This window comes from Coregonus lavaretus (assembly GCF_964263955.1).
Source record: "Coregonus lavaretus genome assembly, chromosome: 33".
Lineage (NCBI taxonomy): Eukaryota > Metazoa > Chordata > Actinopteri > Salmoniformes > Salmonidae > Coregonus > Coregonus lavaretus.
Window position 1 is genome coordinate 7,682,594 of NC_140020.1, and position 19,679 is coordinate 7,702,272.

The 19,679-nt window shown below is 42.9% G+C and overlaps 1 protein-coding gene across 1 annotated transcript in view; it reads left to right on the top strand.

The window, feature by feature from the left end:
• Positions 1–4,020: 4,020 nt before the first annotated feature.
• The window catches only part of LOC311108276 (putative E3 ubiquitin-protein ligase RNF144A-A), a 54,812-nt gene continuing 39,153 nt past the window's right edge, over positions 4,021–19,679 (top strand). Inside the window, exon 1 of the mRNA XM_084150898.1 lies at positions 4,021–4,099. Coding sequence (XP_084007024.1) covers positions 4,059–4,099 — 41 coding nt within the window. The 5' untranslated portion in view covers positions 4,021–4,058. The remainder of the gene's footprint in view (positions 4,100–19,679) is intronic.

Here is a 19,679-nt window from a genome sequence, read left to right on the forward strand (position 1 = left end):
AGGTTTCAGTTTCTGATGTGTCTCTGACACTCATGCCCTGGGAAATCCACCCAGCATCCGGCAGGACTGCGTCCCAAATGGCACCATATTCCCTGTATTGTGCACTATTTTTGACCAGAGCATAGGGACTAGGGAGCCATTTGGAACGCAGACAGGAAGAGTGAATCCAAAGTCAACACCAACCACCAATCATTATCTGCCTGGCAGCATTATAAGACACACACACGCACACACACACACACACACACACACACACTGAACAGGACTCTCTAGCTTTAGTCTGATTTATTTGATGCTCCTGATGGATCTGTACAGAGGTAGCCTCTGGTGATGGGAGTGCAAGGGAATCAATGCAATGTTCTTTAGGAAGACAGTAAAGGGAAGGATACTAGTCTATCACAGGATTCAAAACACTGGCCATGTCTCTGAACATTGTGACCTCTATGTAGACAGATATTTACCAAAGGTAAGCTACTGTAAAAATAAAAAGGACTTATTAAAGACATTGGAGAAAGTATGTGAGCTGCTGCTGGTGCCACTATTTGCCTAAAAATAATAGTACATTTTAGCTGAGGAAAGACAAAGTAGCTAGTTTGATGTCCTTTGACAGAGGCACTTGGGCTATGAAAACATGTATCAGGAGAAAAGGTCGCAAGGTTTATGTTTTTGAGGTTAATGTTTTTATTTTCTTGTTCATAACTTCTAGCTTTCAACTAGTCCTAGCACTTCTTTCAATTCCAAAAGTAAAAACAGAGAGTTTGCTGTAGCCTTCTTTTCAGTTGTTGTGAGGAGGAAATTCAGCAGGTTTTGTAGGGCAGTCAGAAGGTGAAAAAAAAATGCTTCTTTTTTGTTATTTCATTCTATTTATTTCATTCTAGACGGAATTATGCAGAATGCACAGTTACATTTAGACAATACTTTAAAACTAAATTGTTTTAAGTAAAAACAATACATTTCGCAGCTTTGCCGGTTTAACAGTTAGAGATGGAGACTTTTATATTATAGTGACCTTAACCCTACACCTAGCGACCTCATCAAGGGGTTTGGACCTCTTGGCGTAATGGTTAAGGTGTTGGCTTGACAATCGCTGGAACTGGGTTTGAGTCCTGAAGGGGGCAACTACCTGAATTCGCTAATATATTTCATAATGTTCAGGGACCAATGACAATGGGAATACCAAACAAAATGTGATGTAATGAGGTACACAAATCTCACTAATTATTTTTTGAAGTAAACTGATCAATATATTGTGGGTACATCATGTTATACTGTCCAATGGAGAGAAAAAATCAATGGAAAGACGTCATTTAGAAGAAAAATATATATAAAATCCTCCTCTATCTGAAAAACCCCAACCCTGGCGAAGGCTAAGGGCCAAAACACGTTGGTTTTAATCTTAACAATTAAGAAGCAGTTTCATCAATGATTGCTAGTATTCATGAGTCTTGTTGTATTGTCTTGCATATCCTACCCGGTAAGAAATGTTTTGCAGATTATAGGCCTATTCTCCTAAAAATAAATAAAATGCCATAACACGACCAAATCTAAACAGCAGGTGGCAGTACTGTTACATAAATTCATTGTTTTAGGCCTGGCTTTTTCCTTCCCAAACACTAAAAGGGATTACCTCATAATCAGGGAAAGCCCTGTTCATGACGCCTTGTGTTCGATAGAGGGCTCTTCGCGGTGCCACAGATCTCAGAATACAGCAAATCGGCAGCGTCTCCTCCTGAGCTTTTCGGCTCTATAAACGCATACAAATGACATCTTTACACCGACCAGCTGATTTTTATAAGCGCACCAACTACTAGAGCTTTCTATTATTATTTTGAAGAAGAGAGAGACATAAATGTTGATGTCCACTGACAGCCAGGCTGTTGTCAATAATACTTGAGCCAAACTGCAACGACTAAAAAAGGTCCTTTGAAAGGATAGTCTGGATGGAAAACAAGGCTCCTGTTCTTCCTCAAGAAAACTGACAAGGGATAGTCTGAATCCAAGGTAAACCTGGATACATAGCATCATGTTGTTACAATGTAAATGTTACAGATTAGATGTGCATGTTGTTTGGACGCAGCTGTTACATATCGAGGCAGTCTGTGCTCTGCTTGCGTCAACGGAATGTTAATTTTGTTTTGTTTATGATGTGTTTTGCGTGTGTGATCAGCTTTTTGGCATGAAAGGGTTTGGGAAGTAGGGTATTTAACTATACTACAGTCACGTCTGTGGAGGTAGGCTGCACATACACTTACAATTCCCAGCATAGATCTTATCCGATTTAGTAGATCAGGGTTGTTTCCTTGCCCAGAGACCCTCTCCAAGGCAAACCGGCGACCAGGGACCCCATCATACCTTAGCTAACTTTTTTTCTCTTATCATCAGGTGAATGATAATGGCAATGAGAAGTAATCAACATTTAAAAATAAATAGATTTGGTAAATAGTTTTTCAGTATTTTGAACTCCCCACATTATAATTGGAAGAGGAAGTATAAACTCTAACATAGCCTAGTAGCTAGAAAGGTACACTACATTACCAAAAGTCTGTGGACACCTGTTTGTCGAACATCTCCTTCCAAAATCATGGGCATTAATATGGAGTTGGTCCCCCTTTTGCTGCTATAACAGCCTCCACTCTTCTGGGAAGGCTTTTCACTAGATGTTGGAAAATTGCTGCAGGGACTTGCTTCCATTCAGCCACAAGAGCATTAGTGAGGTCGGGCACTGATGTTGGGCGATTAGGCCTGGCTTGCAGTTGGTGTTACAATTCATTCCAAAGGTGTTCAATGGGGTTGAGGTCAGGGTTCTGTGCAGGCCAGTCAAGTTCTTCCACACCGATCTCAACAAACCATTTCTGTATGGACCTCGCTTTGTGCACGGGGCATTGTCATGCTGAAACAGGAAAGGGCCTTTCCCAAACTGTTGCCACAAAGTCTAGAATGTCATTGTATGCTGTAGCGTTAACATTTCCCTTCACTGGAACTAAGGGGCCTAGCCCGAAACATGAAAAACAGCCCCTCCTTCACCAAACTTTTACAGTTGGCACTATGCATTCGGGCAGGTAGCGTTCTCCTGGCAGCCAAACCCAGATTCATCCGTCGGACTGCCAGATCCTGAAGCGTGATTCCACTGCTCCAGAGTCCAATGGCGGCGAGCTTTACACCACTCCAGCCGATGCTTGGCATTGTGCATGGTGATCTTAGGCTTGTGTGCGGCTGCTCGGCCATGGAAACCCGTTGCTTCCAGTGGCAGTTTGGAACTCGTTAGTGAGTGTTGCAACCGAGGATAGACGATTTATACGCGCTTCAGCACTCGGCGGTCCCGTTCTGTGAGCTTGTGTTTCCTACCACTTCGCGGCTGAGATGTCGTTGCTCCTAGATGTTTCCACTTCACAATAACAGCACTTACAGTTGACCGGGGCAGCTCTAGCAGGGCAGAAATTTGACGAACTGACTTGTTGGAAAGGTGGCATCCTATGAAGGTGCCACGTTGAAAGTCACTGAGCTCTACAGTAAGGCCATTCTACTGCCAATGTTTGTCTATGGAGATTGCATGGCTGTGTGCTCGATTTTATACACCTGTCAGCAACAGGTGTGGCTGAAATAGCCGAATCCACTAATTTGAAGGTGTGTCCACATACTTTTGTATATATAGTGTAACTACAATCAAATTTTTGCTAAGAGCAGCTGTTTAGCTGTTTAGCAGGTTAAACAAAAGTTAGCCATGTGTTGGCAAAGATCTATGTCCGAGTGAAGAAAGCTTACGAGCAGTCAGCGGCCCCGCACTGGTAGCCTATTCGCAGGTGCTTTTTAAAAGTCTATGTCAGATACTCCAGTGAGTGTAATTTGCTCAATATTAGAAGTAGAGAAATAAAGTTGACATCATTAGAAATAAGATATTCTTCCTCTTTTCTGCTGTGGGTAGGTTATTCAAAATGTGTTTATTCCGTTGTTGCTAGCGATATTCATAAAAACATTGAAAAATAAATAAATAAATACTTTAAAATGTTGTGGAACCCCTGCAGTACCTTGACCCCGGTTGAACATCCCTGCAGTGGATAATGTTGGGGGACTCGTGGGACACCACCTCCATGGCAGCACTGTGAGCACACCTTTTACTGTTCAATACTCTTTGTTTATCATCATATCAGTCAGCAATTGAAGATCGGGCCAAATTAGTTTTTCTTTCTTCTTCATGTTGTTATGAATATGAATTGGCAAGCCTAATGAGCCTATGTAGGATAATGTCAACCGAATAATTCCGCTGACGTACAGTAGTGGGCATTGCTTGTATAAACCTCTGCAGGAGGTGATTAATGTTTTTGTAAATGTACAGGCTTAGTGGGCTTTGGCTTGTTCTGGCCTTATATGATGAGAACCAGTCTGAAAGAAAGTAAGGATGTGGCCCAAATGCCACTCTATTTCCTACATAGTAGTGTTACTTTTGAACAGAGCCCTATCGACCCTAGTCAAAAGTAGTGCACTGCACTATGGTGAATATGGTGCCATTTAGGAGACATGCTACAACATGGCTCTCCAACCCTGTTCCTGGAGAGCCACCTTCCTGTAGGTTTTCACTCAAATCCCAGCTGTAACTAACCTGATTCAGCTAATTGTATTTTTTATTTTTATTTCACCTTTTTTTACCAGGTAAGCCAGTTGAGAACAAGTTCTCATTTACAACTGCAACCTGGCCAAGATAAAGCAAATCAGTGCGATTAAAAACGACAATAACACAGTTACATATGGGATAAACAGAAACGTACAGTCAATAACACAATAGAAAAATAGAAAATCTGTATACAGTGTGTGCAAATGTAGTAAGTTATGGAGGTAAGGCAATAAATAGGCCATAGTGCAAAATAATTACAATTAGTATTAACACTGGAGTGATAGATGTGCAGAAGATGATGTGCAAATAGAGATACTGGGGTGCAAATGAGCAAAATAAATAACAATATGGGGATGAGGTAGTTGGGTGGGCTAATTACAGATGGGCTGTGTACAGGTGCAGTGATCGGTAAGCTGCTCTGACAACTGATGCTTAAAGTTAGTGAGGGAGATAAGTGTCTCCAGCTTCAGAGATTTTTGCAGTTCGTTCCAATCATTTGCAGCAGAGAACTGGAAGGAATGGCGGCCAAAGGAGGTGTTGGCTTTGGGGATGACCTGTGAGATATACCTGCTGGAGCGCATACTACGGGTGGGTGTTGCTATGGTGACCAATGAGCTAAGATAAGGCGGGGATTTGCCTAGCAGTGATATCAACCAGCTGATTATTAGATTCAGGGACATTAGATTTGGGTTGGAGCAAAAACCTACAGGATGGTAGCTCTCCGGGAACAGGGTTGAAGAGCCCTGGGCTAGAACATGATGAGTGGTGTTTTCCCTATAACTATTTGTCATTCTTACCAGTCCAGTCACTCACAACCAGTTGATCTTTACAAGAGGAGAAGATACAGCCTCATTGTGGGTAACAGAGTGAGCCACAGTTAATTGAACACGTTTGAGTTAAAATAGTGCACTATTTAGGGAATAGGGTGCCATTTGGGACGCACTCCATGACTCGTCGTTAACTCGTTACATCATGTCACACCAGCCAGTGAGGTAACACAGCCCCTTACCTTGTTTGGCCCAGTGGGCACACATAGCAGAGCTTCTGTGTTAGAAGGCTACTTTAGCCTCCACCGTGATCAGACAGGCCTAGTAGCTGCTTGACAGGCCTAGTAGTCTGCAGACACAGAAAAGCCTCTTGGCCCACCAGCCTAGTCTGACTGAAGGCATACTGAAGGTGCAGATGTCCAGCCAAGTCTTTGAAATAGGATTGTTACTTCAGTAGTAGCAATGACCCAAATATTGTAATAGTTAAACAATATATATATTATGTCTCTCTTTGAGGCACAGTATTTAGGTTCCGAATAGTCTGAAAAAACGACAAAGCAAAGCAGACCCATTTTTACCTCATGATCGCCTTACCTATCCACAGCTCCCATTGGGTTTGACCATACAACTACTAGGCCTATGTCATTCTTCTGTGTGCCCCCTCTCTCTGAATCCCACCTGTATCTCTCTAACAACCAGAACACAGGTCCAAAACCTAGCTCTGGTCCAGGCCGTTATGTGCGGCTTGCTGGCGCTGAAGGCTCCTAATGCTCTGGACCAGAGCTATCGAGAACCATGCTGGGTTGAGCGTGAAGGAGAGTGAAGGAGAGAGCGAGGTGCAGCTGGATTAGTGTAAACAGAGCTTGAGAATGTTTCTTTCATGAGTAGTGAGACGGGCCTGTAGGCCAGGCCAGGGTTCCAGTGCTGAATCCAGAACACTATGTGCCTGCCAGGCAGCTGGCTCCCAGTCTTCCTGCCCACAGCACAGCCCAACAGTACACTGTGCCCAGGCCAAGCCAGCCCCAGCCACACACAGAGAGGTCGGTCTGTCTGCAGACAGCAGTAACCTGCTCTCTCTTCCCAGTGCACTGCCCTCTCAGGACAGACCCGTAGATAAATAGCCCAGACCTGTCAGGAGACCGCTCATTCAGTAGAAAGCCATACGGTTGGTGTGGTTAGATGGACAGCACTGTTAGCTTTTGATGTGGTACATTCATATTGATGGTTTAGGAACTAATATTTTGTGACATCCTTAACATTATTTGGTTATGGGTGCCAAAATTAGAACAGGTTCTTCTAGCTCCTATCTCTATTAGTTATCTGAATTCTGCATCTGAGATCAGAAGTGTCAGTTCTTACTGTCAACTCCATAGCTGTGATGGTACTTCAAGGGTAAGTCTTCATAATGATTTCTGTCTGATCAATTTATGATCAGTTGCATTGATTGTATGTGTGATGATGGTGAATGGTGGCATGTGTGGTAATCCAGGAAAGGTTAAGAGATTGAATTTGTGTTCTGTTCTGCTTTTACTCTGGTATTTCTTAAGTAAACGTTGTTCTCTTAGTGAACCTTGTCCTCTCTGGTAGACTAGAAGTCATTTCAGTCACATGTCATGCCTGCAGGTCGAATGTGATGGGCTTCGTCCCTAATTTGTATTTGTTAAAAGTAATGCACTATGTAGGGAATAGTGGGCCATTTGGGACGCAACCATGGTGTCATACTTTACAAGTAAACATGGTGTGTTCGCAAAGTAAGTCCTCTAAGCATCTTAAAGATGTTTGTGTGACTGACTGTGAAGAAATTCAGCGGAAAGTGAGAAATCCACCCAGCCTAAACATGAGCTGCTAATATCAAGTTCAGCTTTAGCTCATTTGCACCTTGCAAACTTTTGTCTGACAGCAGGCTACATTTATATGCACTGACAGCAAAGGCTTAGCTCACTGTTCAATCTTCATTCAGTGATGAAATACACTGAACCATTCTCCATGTAAAGGTAGTGAAAACATTGCATCCCTTTATAGTCATATTGCTTAAAAACCTTTGTTTGGCCATAATGCACTATGTGTCCACATTATCCAATGGGCACAAAAGGGATTTAGTAAAGATATACATTTTCATTCCATAGTGTGTGGCCTCTTCCATCTCTAACAGTAGCCAGACAGGAAGACTGATTCACCTGCTTGCTTCACCATAACAAACACCACTAGAGTACATAGCCTATACTCTTCAGATTTGATTAGGCCCTTTTGAGAAATAAAACATTATATCAGAAAACACAAATCATTGGGGATTATGAGTGATCACTAATCCCCCTTGATCCCCAACCAAGCATTAATCTAATCTGGTAAGTGTTTGTGGCCAGCTAGCTAAGTGGATCATGTCCTGCCTAGTTAAATCAAATACATTTCATTCACATGAAATTACATTGCATCTGATAGGCTCATCACTAATGTGGCAGTAGTATATGAAGTATCTATTGATTGTAGACATGCATATATTCATGCATATGTTTGTGTTTACTGTATAGACTAATGCCACACCATTGGTATTGATTCCTGAAAGGGGATAGACTGTATAGGGTTATATGAAGGCATTTCCCTATCCCAACTTCCAATCTCTAAATACTGTGAAGTTAATTGAATACTGTGAACTTGCTATTCAGCACTCCTAGTAGCTTAACCATTGCATGTTTCCCCCCCTCACCCTTTCCCTTACTTGCAATTCCATGTTCTCAGCCTTCCTCAGTCCTCAGCATGCCTGTATCCTGCTGTGTGAATGGGGCCTTTAGGATTCAGCAGGCAGGGTGCCAGTCGTGTCTCGTGCCAACAACAGGAAACGCTGCGGTTTCCTCAGGCTGCTGTCACTTCCTTTCCTTGGCTCCCGGGTCCAGGACTCAGTAGAAGGCAATGTCGGTGTCCCAAATTGCATCCTATTCACTATTTTGTGTGCTACTTTTGACAATAGGGTTCTGGTCAAAAATAGTGCACTATATAGGGAATAGGGTGCCATTTGGGATTCAATCAATGTTTGGGGCTGGGCTATAATCTTGGGAAGGATAGAATCCCTTTCTAATGTTATCACTTCATTGTAAACAGTACTGGAGGAACGAGACATGTTGGATGAGCAGAACATGTTTGTTTAGAAATTTTGTCTGATATAGGCTGAGCACAAAGGGAGGAACAGCCATATTTCCTCTTGTGAACTGAACACATTTCCTGGCTGTGTCCCGAATGGCACCCTATTCCTTATATAGTGTACTACTTTTGACCAGACCCCTATTGGCATTGGTCAAAAGTAGTGCACTAAATAGGGAATAGGGTGCCATTTGGGATGCAACCCCTATAACACAGCCTCTCCTCTCGCCCTGGGGCCAGCCGATCACTCACTGCTAACTCACTGGCTCTCCTCTCGCCCTGGGGCCAGCCTGTCACTCACTGCTAACTCACTGGCTCTCCTCTCGCCCTGGGGCCAGCCTGTCACTCACTGCTAACTCACTGGCTCTCCTCTCGCCCTGGGGCCAGCCTGTCACTCACTGCTAACTCACTGGCTCTCCTCCCGCCCTGGGGCCTGCCTGTCACTCACTGCTAACTTACGTCCATGTGCTCTCTTTTCCTTTCCATCTCTCTCTCTCTCTCTGCCCCTCTCTCTCCTTCCATCTCTCTCTCTGCCCCTCTCTCTCCTTCCATCTCTCTCTCTGCCCCTCTCTCTCCTTCCATCTCTCTCTCTCTGCCCCTCTCTCTCCTTCCATCTCTCTCTCTCTGCCCCTCTCTCTCCTTCCATCTCTCTCTCTCTCTGCCCCTCTCTCTCCTTCCATCTCTCTCTCTCTGCCCCTCTCTCTCCTTCCATCTCTCTCTCTCTGCCCCTCTCTCTCCTTCCATCTCTCTTTCCTTCCATCTCTCGCTCGCTCTCTCTCTGCCCCTCTCTCTCCTTCCATCTCTCTCTCTCATGCAGTACAGTAGTAGTGTGTAATGTGCCCAGGCAGAGCAGATGGAGCAGCGCTGTTCCTGGTGAAGGGAGGGCTGGTGATGATGTAATCAATGCAGATCTCTCCCTCCCTCATAATTTTTTTCTTTCTTTCTTTCTTTCTTTCTTTCTTTCTTTCTTTCTTTCTTTCTTTCTTTCTTTCTTTCTTTCTTTCTTTCTTTCTTTCTTTCTTTCTTTCTTTCTTTCTTTCTTTCTTTCTTTCTTTCTTTCTTTCTTTCTTTCTTTCTTTCTTTCTTTCTTTCTTTCTTTCTTTCTTTCTTTCTTTCTTTCTTTCTTTCTTTCTTTCTTTCTTTCTTTCTGTCCCTGTCTGTCGCTCTCTATATATTTGTTCAATTCAAAATGCTTTATTGGCATGAGAAACATAGTTTATTAAGTACACCACCCCGTTCACGAAAATGATTTGCTCCTACAGACACCAATTTGGCCCCAATTACTACCCGTACACGGTGCTCCAAGCTGACCATGCACAAAACAAAGTCCAAACAAAATGCCAAAAAAACAAAACAAATTTGCCAAATAACATACTACCAAAACTACCATATAACCAACATCATCAATTAGACGAGACCCCACTGTGTTATGACCTGGCTCATAGTTCGTAACAACAAAGGGCCATGCATGACTTAAATGTAAAAAGGAATAAATGCATTAAACTAAACACTTTTTTTTTGTTTTATTCTACTTTTTTATTAAAAATAAATGCACTGTTGGTTAAGGGCTGTAAGTAAGCATTTCACTGTAATGTCTGCACCTGTTGTATTCGGCGCATGTGGCCAATAAAATTTGATTTGATTTGGACGTCTGTAGGATCAGTAGTGTATGCAGTGAGTGGAGAGGGTGTTGTATGGTGAAAACAGACCATAAAACGAAAGGTGGTGGAAGCCAGCGTGCCAGTCAGGGAAAAGAGAGTGTTGGCTGATGTGGTCACACTTTATAGCCTGCAGGCCAAGCCTGGCCAGATGCGCCACATCAGCTGACGATCCTCCCAGCTCTGCCCACTGGCCTCCTGCAACAAGCAGACTACCAAACAGGAGATCCCAGCAGACAGAGTGGGGGGACGTCACAACCTAATAAACATTGCCAAAGCCAGTGAAATAGACAATAAACAAAAGGGAAATAAACAATCTGAAATTAACAGTAAACTTTACTCACAATTTTTTTTAAAGAATGTATTATTATGTACAGTGTTGTAACAATGTGCAAATAAATATAGATTGTATTTACGACGGTGTTTGTTCTCCACTGGTTGCCCTTTTCTCATGGCAACAGGTCACAAATCTTGCTAATGTGATGTCACACTGTGGTATTTCACGTAATAGTTATGGGAGTTTATCAAGATTGGATTTGTTTTCAAATTCTTTGTGGGTCTGTGTAATCTGAGGGCAATATGGTCATACATTTGGCAGGAAGTTAGAAAGTGCAGCTCGGTTTCCACCTCATTTTGTGGGCAGTGGGCACATAGCCTGTCTTCTCTTGAGAGCCTATGGTGGCCTCTCTCGATAGCAAGGCTATGCTCACTGAGTCTGTACTATGTACATAGTCAAAGTTTTTCTTAATTTTGGGTCAGTCACAGTTGTCAGGTATTCTGTTTAGGGCCAAATAACAATATCTCTATCTCGCTCGCTCTCTATTTCGACGTCACTCTCTCTTTCAATATCTCTCTATCTTTCTCTCTCTCTCTTTTTCTATCTCTCTTAGAAGCCAGGTACAAACTAAAGAGGAACTATTAACTGACTACTCGATCACAGTATTTTATTCTAGTTTGCTGTTTCATTAACCTGAACTAGTTGTATTATTTTCTTGGTGCTGGATGTCTCACCATTGGCCTTATCAAGTGAAATACCACTGGCTGAGGTTTCTGTTCCCTTTATGTAAGAGCCACTGAAGGGGATGTGTTGTATTACTGTACAAAAGGTTTGAACTTTAGCTGAACCTTTCACTTGATTGAGGAGAAAGGACTCACTCCCTGCAGTGTTTTAGTGATTCACAAGGGGAGAGATCTCACTTGACTGTACTTGGGTTGGTCTCTGAAAAGGCAAAAGAGCATTTGCACACAGACTCGAGAGAAGAGATAAGAACACTTTTTATAATTCAAATGGTCTCTCATGAATTGCCTCTAGTGTTTTTTATCTACAGTGGGGAGAACAAGTATTTGATACACTGCCGATTTTGCAGGTTTTCCTACTTACAAAGCATGTAGAGGTCTGTAATTTTTATCATAGGTACACTTCAACTGTGAGAGACGGAATCTAAAACAAAAATCCAGAAAATCACATTGTATGATTTTTAAGTAATTCATTTGCATTTTATTGCATGACATAAGTATTTGATACATCAGAAAAGCAGAACTTAATATTTGGTACAGAAACCTTTGTTTGCAATTACAGAGATCATACGTTTCCTGTAGGTCTTGACCAAGTTTGCACACACTGCAGCAGGGATTTTGGCCCACTCCTCCATACAGACCTTCTCCAGATCCTTCAGGTTTCGGGGCTGTCGCTGGGCAATACGGACTTTCAGCTCCCTCCAAAGATTTTCTATTGGGTTCAGGTCTGGAGACTGGCTAGTCCACTCCAGGACCTTGAAATGCTTCTTACGGAGCCACTCCTTAGTTGCCTTGGCTGTGTGTTTCGGGTCGTTGTCATGCTGGAAGACCCAGCCACAACCCATCTTCAATGCTCTTACTGAGGGAAGGAGGTTGTTGGCCAAGATGTCGCGATACATGGCCCCATCCATCCTCCCCTCAATACGGCGCAGTCATCCTGTCCCCTTTGCAGAAAAGCATCCCCAAAGAATGATGTTTCCACCTCCATGCTTCACGGTTGGGATGGTGTTCTTGGGGTTGTACTCATCCTTCTTCTTCCTCCAAACACGGCGAGTGGAGTTTAGACCAAAAAGCTCTATTTTTGTCTCATCAGACCACATGACCTTCTCCCATTCCTCCTCTGGATCATCCAGATGGTCATTGGCAAACTTCAGACGGGCCTGGACATGTGCTGGCTTGAGCAGGGGGACCTTGCGTGCGCTGCAGGATTTTAATCCATGACGGTGTAGTGTGTTACTAATGGTTTTCTTTGAGACTGTGGTCCCAGCTCTCTTCAGGTCATTGACCAGGTCCTGCCGTGTAGTTCTGGGCTGATCCCTCACCTTCCTCATGATCATTGATGCCCCACGAGGTGAGATCTTGCATGGAGCCCCAGACCGAGGGTGATTGACCGTCATCTTGAACTTCTTCCATTTTCTAATAATTGCGGCAACAGTTGTTGCCTTCTTACCAAGCTGCTTGCCTATTGTCCTGTAGCCCATCCCAGCCTTGTGCAGGTCTACAATTTTATCCCCGATGTCCTTACACAGCTCTCTGGTCTTGGCCATTGTAGAGAGGTTGGAGTCTGTTTGATTGAGTGTGTGGACAGGTGTCTTTTATACAAGTAACAAATTCAAACAGGTGCAGTTAATACAGGTAATGAGTGGAGAACATGAGGGCTTCTTAAAGAAAAACTAACAGGTCTGTTTGAGCCTGAATTCTTACTTGTTGGTAGGTGATCAAATACTTATGTCATGCAATAAAATGCAAATTAATTACTTAAAAATCATACAATGTGATTTTCTGGATTTTTTTTTCACAGTTGATGTGTACCTATGATAAAAATTACAGACCTCTGCATGCTTTGTAAGTAGGAAAACCTGCAAAATCGGCAGTGTATCAAATACTTGTTCTCCCCACTGTATGTAGCTTACATTGTGTACTTAGGCTAATAAGGCTCCACCTGAGACATAGTCCAGACATCCTAGAGACAGAGACCAGTATTGGTTGTGTCTCTAGTTAACTGTGGGCCTCTGTAGCTCAGTTGGTAGAGCATGGTGCTTGCAACGCCAGGATAGTGGGTTCGATTCCAGTGACCACCCTTATGTAAAATGTATGCACGCATGACTGTAAGTCTCTTTGGATAATAGTGTCTGCTAAATGGCATATATTATACACTGCTCAAAAAAATAAAGGGAACACTTAAACAACACAATGTGACTCCAAGTCAATCACACTTCTGTGAAATCAAACTGTCCACTTAGGAAGCAACACTGATTGACACATTTGACATGCTGTTGTGCAAATGGAATAGACAACAGGTGGAAATTATAGGCAATTAGCAAGACACCCCCAATAAAGGACTGGTTTTGCAGGTGGTGACCACAGACCACTTCTCAGTTCCTATGCTTCCTGGCTGATGTTTTGGTCACTTTTGAATCCTGGCGGTGCTTTCACTCTAGTGGTAGCATGAGACTGAGTCTACAACCCACACAAGTGGCTCAGGTAGTCAGAAACAGACTCCATGAGGGTGGTATGAGGGCCCGACGTCCACAGGTGGGGGTTGTGCTTACAGCCCAACACCGTGCAGGACGTTTGGCATTTGCCAGAGAACACCAAGATTGGCAAATTCGCCACTGGCGCCCTGTGCTCTTCACAGATGAAAGCAGGTTCACACTGAGCACATGTGACAGACGTGACAGAGTCTGGAGACGCCGTGGAGAACGTTCTGCTGCCTGCAACATCCTCCAGCATGACCGGTTTGGCGGTGGGTCAGTCATGGTGTGGGGTGGCATTTCTTTGGGGGGCCGCACAGCCCTCCATGTGCTCGCCAGAGGTAGCCTGACTGCCATTAGGTACCGAGATTAGATCCTCAGACCCCTTGTGAGACCATATTCTGGTGCGGTTGGCCCTGGGTTCCTCCTAATGCAAGACAATGCTAGACCTCATGTGGCTGGAGTGTGTCAGCAGTTCCTGCAAGAGGAAGGCATTGATGCTATGGACTGGCCCGCCCGTTCCCCAGACCTGAATCCAATTGAGCACATCTGGGACATCATGTCTCGCTCCATCCACCAACGCCACGTTGCACCACAGACTGTCCAGGAGTTGGCGGATGCTTTAGTCCAGGTCTGGGAGGAGACCCTCAGGAGACCATCCGCCACCTCCATCAGGAGCATGCCCAGGCGTTGTAGGGAGGTCATACAGGCACGTGGAGGCCACACACACTACTGAGCCTCATTTTGACTTGTTTTAAGGACATTACATCAATGTTGGATCAGCCTGTAGTGTGGTTTTCCACTTTACTTTTGAGGGTGACTCCAAATCCAGACCTCCATGGGTTCATACATTTGATTTTCATCGATAATTTTTGTGTGATTTTGTTGTCGGCACATTCAACTATGTAAAGAAAAAAGTATTTAATAAGATAAAAAATGTGTTATTTTAGTATTCCCAGTGTATATAACTGGACTGTCTGCTGCACTGGGGAACTGGCTACTGTTACTAGGAGGCAGAGTTCTCAGTCTTTCCTGGTTATTCCACTGAGTTCTCAGTCTTTCCCTCTTCAAGAGAGTTCATGTAGAGCACATGTCAAACTCAAGGCCCGCGGGTGGAAAAGAAACCTCAGTAATTATCTTTTTGTTTTCTCATGATTTGGTTAGGTCTAATTGTGTTGCGCTCTCTCTCTCTCTCTCTGTCTCTGTCCAAGTTGTTCCTAGTATTCTTGCACTCCCACCAGTATCTGAGCCAGGCTGGATCTGAGAGATCATCTTGTTCTACTGTAATAATTGTCTCAGTGCTGCTTCTTCTTCCCCTGTGGAACAGACCATTATTTTCCTTTGTTGATTTCTGCTGTTCAAGCTAAGTGGATTACTCTCTCTCTCTCTCTCTCTCTCTCTCTCTCTCTCTCTCTCTCTCTCTCTCTCTCTCTCTCTCTCTCTCTCTCTCTCTCTCTCTCTCTCGCTTATCTTCCTTGAAGACTGTTCTTCCACACACACAACACACACCTTCCTCTCCTCTTTGAAAGCTGTGTGCTTCTTCTTGTTGTAATCCAATTATAGACACTAATTTAGGAGACCTACATTTCACTTTTCTGACAGGCCAGAGCTAGAGTTAGATTCAGAAGCCAGAGATTCTCTCTTATCTCTGTGGACTTCTACTAAGGAAATCAAAGACCGTGTCACTTCGTGTGCTGCGAAAGGGCCTTGAGATCGCTCCCATGGGGTTTAACTTTATTCAAGTTCAGTTTTATATAGCATGCATGCAGGCCCTTTAACATTGAAGAATCTCTAGTCTACAGATAAAGATATCAAGAGATTGATCCACTTTTCCTCAGTTGTGTACTTGAACACAATAATCCTAAAGATACCCGAGGTGGAACCCTTTCTAGAAATCTGTGGTTTACAGGTCAAACAAGTGCAAGCGAATAATTAAACAAAATTGGGATCCTTAACATTAAGAAAAAATCCCTAACCAAACATTTTAATCACCATTAGCAGGTCGCAGTCATCATCATAAAGGGCAAATCAAGGCAACAGCAAACATGTCTGCCCCCATGAATGATGCGGCGCCCCCCCCCCTTGGGCCAATTGAGATATTGTCTGTGACTAGCACATTTCAGTTATTGTCTGTGACCACAGATTATCCATTATGTGGCCGCTCTATCAATGGAAAAAAAAATGACTTCAACAATGCAAGGCAGTTAGCCTGGGTAACAGTCTCTTTAGCTCACAGGTGTAAAACTCATTCCACAGAGGGCCGAGTGTCTGCGGGTTTTCGCTCCTCCCTTGTACTTGATTAATTAATTAAGGTCACTAATTAGTAAGGAACTCCCAACACCTGGTTGTCTAGGGCTTAATTGAAAGGAAAAAATAACTCCGTTATAGTGTTTTTTCTTAAAGTTGCTGGGATGTCACGTGTCATACTTATCAATACACTCGGAACAACCTAAGCACTACAAAACGTCTATTCCATCAAATAAGCCATTACATTTTTGCTAACCAAATTCGACTCTCCATGCAAAAACTCCTCGCTTGGTGAGTGAAAAAAATCTAAAAGAATCACCACCTGCTGGAGAAGACAGATTTTGGGCCCAGTTATCCCTCTCGCTTCACCTCTTCCTCTCTGGTGTGACTCACACATTTATGCTAATTACTATGCTGTAACGTTAGTAGGAGAAGAAAAGCTATTTTTTTGCTACTTTACTTTACAGAGCTGTAATGCACGAGGGAGAGCGAGAGGCTCAAAGCAGAGCCGCAGCTCAAATGTGAGTGACGAGGCGAGCATTGAGTTGGAGAGAGATAGCAACCAAGTTGACTCGTGCTGGTAGAGTAACTTATTGGTAGTTATTTATCATCTCATCTGATTACAATAGTACCTGTCTTGACTGCATCAAACCAAGAAAAGCTAGTTAAGCTAGCTTGCCAGCTAGCTAACACTTTAGCTAGGCTAATTGAGACTACATAATTTTAACTGTGCGCATTCTCCCTTCCGAATCCTACAGTAAATAACAGCAACTCCATTCAGATTATTAAATAACAGCCTACCTGTTGGCTCTTTGGTTTTGTAGCTCAGTTGGTAGAGCATGGCGCTTGCAACGGCAGGGTTGTGGGTTCGTTTCCCAAGGGGGGCCAGTATGAAAATGTATGCACTCACTAACTGTAAGTCTGCTAAATGACAAAAATGTAAATGTAAATGTAGCCTGTCCTTTTCATTAAACGTTTAGTTCTGTCATTTCAATTCCATCTTCCATTGATTAGCCACGTGGAGGCTCTAGCTAGCTCTGACTGTAGCCTAGTGGCAGTTTGATGACTTGTGATTGGATGACAACAACAAGCTACATGCGCCACTTTCGTGAAAAGCAAGAGCAGCAGCAGCGATACAATTTTCTCTCTTTGGGGGAAGCGCGATGTAGACCATCTGCATTGTGAATACACGTGGAATTGTATGCATTTTTCTTATCATGTTAACAGAAAAACTATTTTTTTTAAAGGTCAGTGTAAACGTTAAGAAAAAATGACAATTTGTCACATCCCTAATCCATTCTGTATGTGATGCCTATCTAGGCCTACACACCCAGACAAACAAACAACATCTCTCCTGGTTGGGGATGAAGGGAGAACCAGATAATTGTCCCCCACGATGAAAGCGGGGAGGGAACTGTGGATCTGTCTCCATCCATTAGTACGTTAGGAGGTTAGTGCGTTCGTACGTTAGTCATGCGTGATATCTGACAGCACTGGCCCGATTTTGACGAAACTTGCATCATTCGTGGGGGATGACATGTTTACTGTTGCTTTGTTTAACCTAGATGGATTATACTTAAAAAGAGCTTACGTAAGACTTTGATACCGACATTATGTAGCTACAGTATATGCTTGTCGGGACTGAAATGAAAGCTGTCAGTTCAATTAGATTCAGAAGACAGGTGCTTTGATGGAGATCGACACTGACTGACTGACTGCCTAAATGACTGGAGAAATGCTCACAATATTGATTTTCCACTACAGTTGTTGAGTTAAAGGGAAAATCTGGGATTCTAACAACAACAAAGCTGTCACCTTGCCACTTTTTTTGGTAAACAGCTGAAGGGATGGAGCTGGAATTAAGCTCATGAGGCATTAATAAATTAGATTCTTCAAGAATCAATGGCTATTTCTCATTAATTTAAAAGTCCAAAATGGATGTACCAATCCCAGATTGCCTCTTTAAGAGTTTTTTTTTAACTAGCAGATTCAGCCTCAGATTCTATAAATCCAGTCATTGTATTGTCAAGTATAGAATTTACAATCGAAAAGAAATTATAGCATTATGCATATCTAGAATGAGGCATATCTAGTTTATCTATTTCTCAGCAGTGTTCTCCTAGGGCTAGCAGGACAGGGACGTTGCTCTGACCCACTTGTCCAGATGGAGGGTTAAAGCAGGAGAGAGGCTGGTAACAAGCTGGTCTGGTCTACCATGCAGAGAGAGGAATCAATCCCCATTTCTGACTCACAGTAAATGAATGAGAACAAACTACTAAAATGTTCCATTTCCATACAGTCATCACGATCTTCACTAAAAATATGAGTGATCAACTAATAGCCAGCCATTATAGCATATTGACTTACCTTTCTGCATGTCAAAACACAGATTTTGTTTCTTTCCAAGCTTCGGAAGTGGCAATAACAAGAGATTAACTCCTGTAGACAATCCTAATTGGCCTAAACATAGCTGGGGTGCAATTACAGGGTGTCACTATCAATTATACAAATGGCCAGTCAGTCAGAGAGGTAGTACCCACCTCACTGTTCTCTATCTGTCACAGGATAAAGAGACAGAGAGAGAGAGAGGCAGAGAGAGAGAAAAAAAGAAATAGGGCTGTCATTCCACCTCAAAAAGCACAAGAAAGAGGATTTCAACACTCACCTTCTCAGATTGTTCTGAAATCGTTTCTGTAGTTAGAAACCGATAAGATGAGCATTCCTGCAACATTATTTTGTTGAAATATAATTTGATCTCTGAGAAATTAACCTAATTGATTACAGTATCAGTTCTCTATATCTGACAAGTAGTATGGAGCTGCTGCATGGAGTATTGCTTCTTCATCCTTTGTAATGTATACCCTGTGAATCTGGGGATGTTTTTTTTCCCCCTGTTCAGAGAAATTTGCCATTGAAGTCGCTTGCATTATTTACCATAAATGAGTGTGAAAGTACCACGTTTTGCCCAATAGATGCCGCTGTTCGTGCTACTGCCACCACACCCTTTTATCCATGTTGCTGGTGTCTTGTGTTTATTATACTGAACAAAAATATAAACACAACATGTAAAGTGTTGATCCCATGTTTCATGAGCTGAAATAAAAGATCCCAGAAATGTTCCATACGCACAAAAAGCTTATTTCTCTAAAATGTTGTGCACAAATTTGTTTACATCCCTGTTAGTCAGCATTTCTCATTTGCCAAGATAATCCATCTACCTGACAGGTGTGGCATATGAAGAAGCTGATTAAACAGCATGGTCATTACACAGGTGCACCTTGTGCTGGGGACAATAAAAGGCAACTCTAAAATGTGCAGTTTTGTCACACAACACAATGCCACAGATGTGAGTGCATACATTTTCATGTGTCCCATTCATTCTTACTGTTGTTTGTCCCATTCATTCTTACTTTTATGTGTTCCCATTCGTTCTGTTGGTAAATCTGTTTCCATTGCAAAGTGAATAATGACTTTACTGGAAGATAGGAGTCACTTAATAATGTATTCTAACATTGTGGCCAAGCAGGGCAGCCTTCATCTGTATACACACAGCATTCATTCATGTGATTATGGCAATGTTGATAAAATGATTTAGAAATTAGCGAAGGGCTGAACATAATATGTTTAATATCCTGTTCTATTGCTGTTGGAGTCAACCTGGTAGTCTATGGTCATAATGGGTTTGCTACGAAATGAAAGACTCTCTCCATCCCACCCGCTCTGAACCGTCCCTCGCTTTCTGTGTATTAATGTGATAACATCAGTTAGGATT